Source organism: Coturnix japonica, chromosome 8 (assembly GCF_054131305.1).
Source record: "Coturnix japonica strain WE chromosome 8, WE-NBRP24, whole genome shotgun sequence".
Taxonomy (NCBI): domain Eukaryota; kingdom Metazoa; phylum Chordata; class Aves; order Galliformes; family Phasianidae; genus Coturnix; species Coturnix japonica.
Genome location: NC_140670.1, coordinates 29,054,977 through 29,063,197, shown reverse-complemented (window position 1 = coordinate 29,063,197; position 8,221 = coordinate 29,054,977). Strand labels below are relative to the sequence as shown.

General features: G+C 37.9%; 1 protein-coding gene across 2 annotated transcripts in view; it reads right to left on the bottom strand.

Moving 5' to 3' along the window:
- Positions 1-1,071: 1,071 nt before the first annotated feature.
- PLPP4 (phospholipid phosphatase 4) overlaps positions 1,072-8,221 on the bottom strand; it is a 43,851-nt gene continuing 36,701 nt past the window's right edge. For both annotated transcript variants that reach the window (XM_015867468.3, XM_085554839.1), the window contains 2 exons: positions 5,484-5,654; positions 1,072-4,113 (listed from right to left, as the gene is read on the bottom strand). In XM_015867468.3, coding sequence (XP_015722954.2) covers positions 3,914-4,113; positions 5,484-5,654 — 371 coding nt within the window. In that variant the 3' untranslated portion in view covers positions 1,072-3,913. The remainder of the gene's footprint in view (positions 4,114-5,483; positions 5,655-8,221) is intronic.

The window sequence follows — 8,221 nt, the reverse complement described above, 5'->3', positions numbered from 1 at the left end:
TCTTCCTCTGTGGTACTCAGCTTCTACTCTGGCTTTCAGGATTGCAACCTAAGAGGAGCAGAAATTCCATTGCCTTGAGTGAATATAAGCATGGAGTAACTCTTCGATGTTGGGCCCTGCACTTGGTTCCAGCAGGCACAATGCTACAGTAGTGCACTAACATTGGTAGGCTAGTTGATAAAGAAATAATAAAGATTATCTTACATACAAGCCTTCACATATTCTGAACATCAAAAGCAAGGGAAACACGTTTCTTCCTTCTCAACATCCTAATCCTGCCATGGTCAACACTTTCCCCTTTGCATCAGGTCGGATCAATCCAACAGTTTTCTAACCCAGGAGAGGTGTATGTTACCAAAAGAAAGAGTCGTGGTCAAATGTAACAATATTTCATTATCAATCCTCCTAACAATGTAAAAATATAAACAGAGATGGTATGAGGGGGTTTTTGCCATTTATTGGATGCGATTAGTGATTCACTGAAATCAGTGGAATTTTATTACTAGCAAAATAAATAGATAAATAACTAAACACCTCCCCATCACAAACTATTTTTAGTCATTGAGGGAAAGGAAAAGGAGGGTTTCTTTTAACACTAAATGTAATTCAGGTGCTTCTTGCATGAGGAAAGTAGGGTGAAACAAGATTAAGCTGCACACAAGAAAATCTGAGAATGAATCAGCACTTGTGCTTCAGTTCTAATCACAGCACACTGTCTGAGATATGCACACAGTGCAGGGACATTCTGCTGACTGATTTGTGATCTCATACATTTGGCGTCAGGGTATTTCTGCTGTGTTCTATTAGATCTTGTTGCCTTTTCCTACTCTAACCACATTTTATTAAATGTGGCATTCTCAGTATCTTCTGAGATACAGAAGTTGACAGGTAAAAGAGACTTGTTGCAGTTTAGCTGGTTTAATGTAGGAAAATTTCAGCCTTGCAGGCTTATGCTGCAGTTGGAACTGCTGTTGTTCATAAATAACTCAGTTGCATTAGTGCTTCTTTGGCTAATACTCCACGTGGTTTGTTAATTAAACTGATTTGTTAAGAAACGGTAACACGCAGATGTACAAACCCATATTCATGTGTTGTTTTATTGGTGCATTACAACATTACATCTCCTTCACACTGAGGAAGCATGAGATTAAAATACATTGATCCACAAAAAATGCCTTCCCCACGCTGACTTTCCACTGGTAATTACAGCATCTACAGATCCCGCTGTAAGTTTCACTTCATTATGTCTTTCATAATTTTAATTACATTTTAATCAAAGCTTTCACATTGTCTGCATTATGACTTTCAACTTAATTACATTAAAAGTTATTATTCTTTCCTGCTTTGCAAAGCTCACCAATTACTCTTGCAACATAGTATCAATGCTGCATTACATTTCATATTCCAATCTTACAACAGCCACTAGTCTGCACACACACTTCCCAACCCAAAGAAAAGCACTTAACTCGTATCAAAAGCCATTAAAATACTGGGAATGTGAACAGCACAGTTAGGAGGCCCCACTCACTTTTGAGAATAAGCCAGATCTATATAAAAACATGCAAAATGCACTATGCGTCAGTATTAAACTTCTACTTTTGTCTTAAGATTCTTTTTTTTTTTTAACATTTGCATATAACCTGGAAGACTAAGGTTCCTGCTGAAAGAAAAAGCTAAGGGCAAAGCCCTATACAATGAAAAGACAACACCTTTACTGCAGGGCTTTCTTTTAGTCATCCCATATGGCGTAATAGAAAATGGTGTCTCTGTTACAGGACCCGATAGGATGGTTTAAAAACTTTATATAAAGGTTAAACCTTCACTAAACTTTGTGGATTTATACAATAAGATCTTAATTTCACCAGAGAAGTGTTTCGTCAAATCCAATGCATGTACAATGCCAGCACAGTTCTGCTTCACTTTTGCTAGCTTCATGACCCGGCACATGTACACCAGACAGTTAGGTTTGGCCAACTCTGTCTACTCCATAGCTCAGAATTCTGTAATTGTCATTAAGAAATCTTGCCTCTAACACCGTGTTTGACTATGCAGTCAAACCAGTATCAGTTTCACAAGTAGATCAGGCCTAATTTCTACAGAATCCTGCTGGGTTTATGCCTTTTAGAATTCATTCCCTCACGTCACTCCCTATTTACAATGATTTCCAAATATCACATATATTTATACACAGTATCATTGTATTCTCTTGTGCACAATAATTACAATTTTTAGATGGGAATTTAATGTATTTGTTTTCCATAAAAATTCAAGTGTTGCCGATCAGGAAGTAGCTCTTCTCAAAGCAAAAACCGACAAAGATTACCTTTGACAAAAGTAAATGACAAGTGTTACATAAAGATGTTGAGCTGTTTGAATCACAAAATGCCTACAAGGCCAATACATATTCCAACAGGAACACAAAAATTATAATTATGGCAGCAGTCTCCTCCAGTCTAAAGCACCGTAAAAAATGATTGTTGGTCAACACTACCTTGATTGCTTTACGTAGCAGCCCCTGCTAAGAAATGTTCAACTGCCTGGACACGGTCTAGAATATCTATCTCTATTTTCACAGGATATCCACAAAAAGAGATTCTGGAATCTGACAATCTGCCATCCAAAGCTATATCATTTCACAGGAATGTGATGTATACTGCATAGTGCATACGTAACAAAACTGGATCCTAATAATAATAAATTAACTAAGATTGTTTGGTCATGTTCTCTGTACCAACGTTGCTTTGAACAAAATGAGTTTTAGTTCAGGTACCAAGCCAACCTTTGCAAATACCATGCACAGAAACATGATGAGCTGAGAATGTGGAATGGTTAAAGTGGAACACCATTGCCAGCATTCCTCTTGATGTGTTACAGTGCTGGAAACCACCAAAAGCATTCATGGTTGTGCACCCAAAGTCACAAATGAGAGTCTTTGCATTTCTTCAGATCATCAATGCTGCAGTGAGTCACTACACACAAATGAACGTGGTACACTGAGAATCACAAAACCATTATGTTTCTTCATCCTCAAACTTTATTTATTTTTTTAATTTGTTTTGAAGACTTCAGCTTGTTGGAAGTCAAGAATATTCCTTACTTTCATTTTGTTTCAATGGTAATTACTGCAAGCACTCCCCAAAAATTGCTAATGATATAACACCAACTTTCTGATCCATCCTATGAACATACATGTTATTGCAAGCTGATAATTTTAACAGTGTGAAATTCCTCAAACATCAGCATCGTCCTGTAGAACTACTAATGTGACAAGGATTGGTTCTTACAAACTTGTAACCATTTGAGCTTGTCAGCTGCTTGATTAGTAGCTCAGAATGACCTTGCCGAAGCTTAATACAAAGTTCTCCTAGCATAGTTTATCATGTTAGAAGGCAACGAGATAAACAGAAGGATGATGCCCTAACTTATTAAATTACACAAAGAAACATCTGGCCAGAACAGACACTGAACACCTGATGAAAAGTGCTGTGTGTACTCATCACCCATTGAAGCGAGTGAGTGCTGAAGACAATCAGAACTTTCTAGGAGATACAAAGTACTTAAGAAAATCCGTTTCCAGATCTACTGTATCCTCAACCACATCTTCTTTAAAATTACTCTCTTGATCAGTCTCCATATGGGATTTCCTTCTAATGTCCTTTCTGCCTCCCCTGAATAATCTATCTGTTTGCAGTAGACTGAAAACAGATAATTCAGCAGTCAGTATGAACTGGAACTCAGAATTTGAAAGTATAGCAATACTATGGCATTAAAAAAGAAATGTTCAATTTGTCTTTACAACAAAGAAAGAAACCAAAGAAGAAGTACAGATCAAGCGTACGGTAAGAAACACTGTGTTAAGAGACCAGCTTGGAGAAAATGTGAGAAGGCTAAAAGTTCATTTTGTATTTCTTAGTCATACTGGACCTTCAGTTATTCCCTCTAGAGGCAGGCCAGTAGCATTATCTGCTGAAGGTCTCTCTTCTTTCTTCATTGAGTTCTGATCTAGCAGGCTGACGTAAGATTTATGACAAGCTGTATTACCCAAAGGAGGGTAGTGCTGTCTGTAGCAAATATAAGCAAAAATGAGGCCAATGATCCCTCCAACAAAAGCATCTAGGTAAGAAAAGCAACAAAATAATGTTATCACAGAATGGACAGACTGTAAGGAACACTGTAAATACAAGGCATATGATTGACCTGTGTTTAACCCCGAATTACTTTCTATGTTTTTCCTTTGCCCATAAAGGAAAAATAATATTCTTTCAATTTCAGTAGTTATCTTTTCTTTCCTTACAAGAATCTCTAAATGGAGATCACAGGGACTTTAAAAAAAATAAAAATAAAAATAAAATAGTCAGAATATTCAGGATTCATAATGAAATATTCCAATATTCACCTATTTTAACAATAAATCTTGAACACTCCATTTTCTAGCCAAACTTAATGGATTTCCTAAATCTCATAATATTAATGTTCTCAGTCTTCTCTATGGCTTTGTAATGTACATATATTCTGCTCCACCTTTCACCTACAGTATGCCGTCTTGGACATGGTCTTTGTTCACACACCACAGCACAGATAAGACAATTACAAAGCCACCACAAGCAATACAATTTGATGACACTGCTGGGCATGAAAAGCAAGGCTTGAGCTTTGGCATAGCACGCTACAGTGTGAACATGACTCCCCCCCTGAGAACACAGTTCTTCCAGCTAAGGGCACAGGCTACCTGCAGGATATTGTGTGCCAGCATGTTTCTAGCATGGGAAGAGCTATCTGAGTTTCCAGCTTGATTTTCAGAAACAAAAATGTGAGCAACTGTAATTGGATACAGACACAACCCCTTGGGTATAGTTTCCATTTATCATATATAAAATACAGCATAATAATGTGCCTCAGAGCACATGTCAGTACATAAATCCTAATCCTTACTCTTGGCAAGATGTAGTGCACAATACAAATGCACATCTAGAACAGCAGAGTACACCTGTATGCTGCTGTTCATGTTCACTTGTGTTAAACAAATTCAAACCAGCCAGGTCTCACACAGAGCATGAGAGCCCTAACAGCTTTGTGCTCTCTGATCCTATTGCACCAAGCCCTGCAACAAGGCAAGAACTCTGCAGGAGACCAAGAGACTCCTTCAAGAGCATGTCAAGGTTAATGGATTGTGATTAAGCTGCCACGGTAGAACAAGATGCTGCACAAACACAGAACCAAAGCAAAATAAAGCATGTAACAGGATGCCTTGCTTTGATATTGGGACTTCTGTATGAGATGGGAAAAAGCTAAGTGGGACCAAGTAACGCTGCACTTAATTGAAACCAAAAGATAGAAATTCAGGAGTGCCAGTCAAGGAACATGGAAAATCTGTAATAATGTGCATTGTAACTCACATGATTTCAATGAAACAAACAAACAATAAAACACAGAAATGCAAAGCTAACTATATAGATATATGAAAAGGTACCTCCATGGCTTACCTTGCCAGTGGTGTTTGTAATCACACATACGCGACAGAGCAATCATCATGGCACAGTAGAGAGGCAATATTGCTGCACAGAGCCGCCAGCTCTTCCCCCGGCCATTTTCCGTGAAGCAATGCAACTTTCCAGCTAGGTAGAACGTGGTAAAGCCAAGGCCTGAAAATGCAACTGAAAGAAAAATGCTGCATAAAGAATCCCTGATTTATTTATTTATTTATTTGTAGATTAAGTTAGACATTAAAATGAATTTATAACTCGAGTCACAAAAGCCTTTTCATGTTTAACCTTCAATACGCCTTTCCTGATTAGAGACCTGGTGTAAAAAGTTCACGCTCAAAGCTGAAAATGATTCATAAAAGGATGCAATTGTCTTACATCTGAATGATATTTTAGGTTCCATTAAGCTGTTCCTACAGCACATGCTGAACTGGTAGTAATTACAGAACACAGCAAGTTTCTGAGCTCCACTTTCTTCCTCTTCTGTTCACCTTCTGGAGTGCAAGCGGGGACAATGGGAACATCCACAACAATCATACACCAAAACAGAGCATAATCACAGAATAGCCAGTTGGAAGAGACCTCAAGGATCATGAAGCTCCAACCTCATGCTGCATTCAGGGCTGCCAACCTCCATATCCAGTACTAAACCAGGCTGCCCAGGGACCCATCCAACCTGGCCTTGAACACCTCCAGGACATCAGGGACAGAGCATAAGCACATAAATTACTGATATTTATATTTCAAAAATATTCAAAATCCTTCTTATGACTGCTTTTAAATGTTTTGCCTTTCTAATACCTACCAAGCTCTCTAAGAGGTGATAAGCTGCACTCATGATAGAAGATTCTGGGTTTCTGCCCTCAGTGCTGGGTCTGATGTGTCTTTTTTCTAATCTGCTAAGGTTTTTTAAATGCCCTTGTCCTCATGTTCCCAAACGCTAACTGTGATAAAGTAATTACTCTGTTTTGCTGATGAATCTATGGGACGGACTATTTTAGCTGACAGCACAATGGTTTTATAAGTTTATACCACACAGCTGTTTAAATGCAATTACTGAAGATTTGCATTTCATCTTCAAACATGCAAATAAATCATTTCTTTAGACTGGATATAGAGAGTCAGACAGAATGCTAATTAATTAGCAAACCAACATGCCAAATGTTTTGTTTCCTAGCAGCTTTTCCAACCACTGCTGATTCAGTATTTGTCAGAAGACAGTGGGAAGCAAAACTTAAAATATAGGAGGCTCGAGCCATTGAATAAACATAAGATTTCTTGCAGACTGGGTTACACTCTCACGTTCAGATCTCTGCAAGTGATATACATTTGCTTTGCCCTTCACACCATCTATCTGACAGGAAGAAATCATTCCTTCTGCCATTTCTCTATCATGGTATTCTTGAAATGAATATATTTTCCTAAGTCTCCGAGACGCATCCTCAGAGCAGTAGGTTTTTAAACAAAACAAAACAAAACAGGGTCTGCATTTCATTCAGACCTTCTCTCTTATCGGAACAAAATCTTACAAGATTTATGAGCTTCTCATGGGATCAGAACAGAAAAACACTGGACTGCCCTTGTATATATATTGTATAACATCTATGATATACAGAAAAAAGAAATTTCATAATGACCATCTCAATACTGTAGATAATGAAGACTGCTGAGAAATCTTTTAATTGTGCAATCAAATTGAGAAGTGCTTGTGCCTTAAATTCTTCAACCTAAACCACAGTTTCTAAAGAGAGGTTTCATAGTCATGATTCAGATAAGACAGAGCTGACCTGCAAAAGCACTACAATGACTATTGTAACACAGCAACATCCATCGAAATCAAAATGCACTGCATTGCCTTTCAGCGACCTGGAGTTTTAAGCCGAGCTCTTCCTCGATAGTTAATCACTCGTGAAAGATGAATCACAGTAGGATTCTCAGAAAGCACCTTAAGAATTTGTTCTACTGTAACACTCTCAGTAAGGCCAAGTTCCTTTTAGGCATGAGACGATTTAATTTTTTAAATATATCTTCAAATCAGACTGAAATACTTATTTTGAAACTGAGCAGGAAAATTGCACACGTCATAAAGAACATCTGCTGCAGATGGAACTGCTGAATGGAAACTGGTCTTTTATCCACAGTAATCTACACTGAAAGCACACAGTTTGCTGCAATGAATGTTTTAAAGAGGTGAAGCAGCACGTAGGAACACTCTCAGCCAAGTAGCTACACACATTTTCATGATTTCTGGACTTAAGTCTCTGTTATTTATTCGTTTATTCACCTTGAATTATACATAACTACTTTCTGATATTGGAAGATGTATGTGCATGGCAATACATAACCAAACTGCATTACAGTTTGGATTTAAGCCCTAACCAGGCATAACTAGGCATGTTCCATAAAACGGGTGTTTGACATAACAGCTCTGGCATACTAAAAGCAAGACAGCAGAGTAAAACCAATGTATTTATCTGGACAAAGCTCAGGAAGTATTCAACTTAAAATGAAAAGTCAGTGTTTCAATTCAGGAACTTTGCCTTTTTTCTTTAGGTCTGTTCCAGCCCATCCAGTGCAAAATGCAACCTCCAGAACTGCAACTGTTTTGTCCTGATGGTAGAGATCTACAAAATAAAGGACTGTTTATTCAAATAAGCCTGGGCGGCAGCAGCAGTTTTAATTAAAGAGGCTTTAGAGCAAACCTCATCATACTTAAAAATATGTTTCCAGAAAGAAGT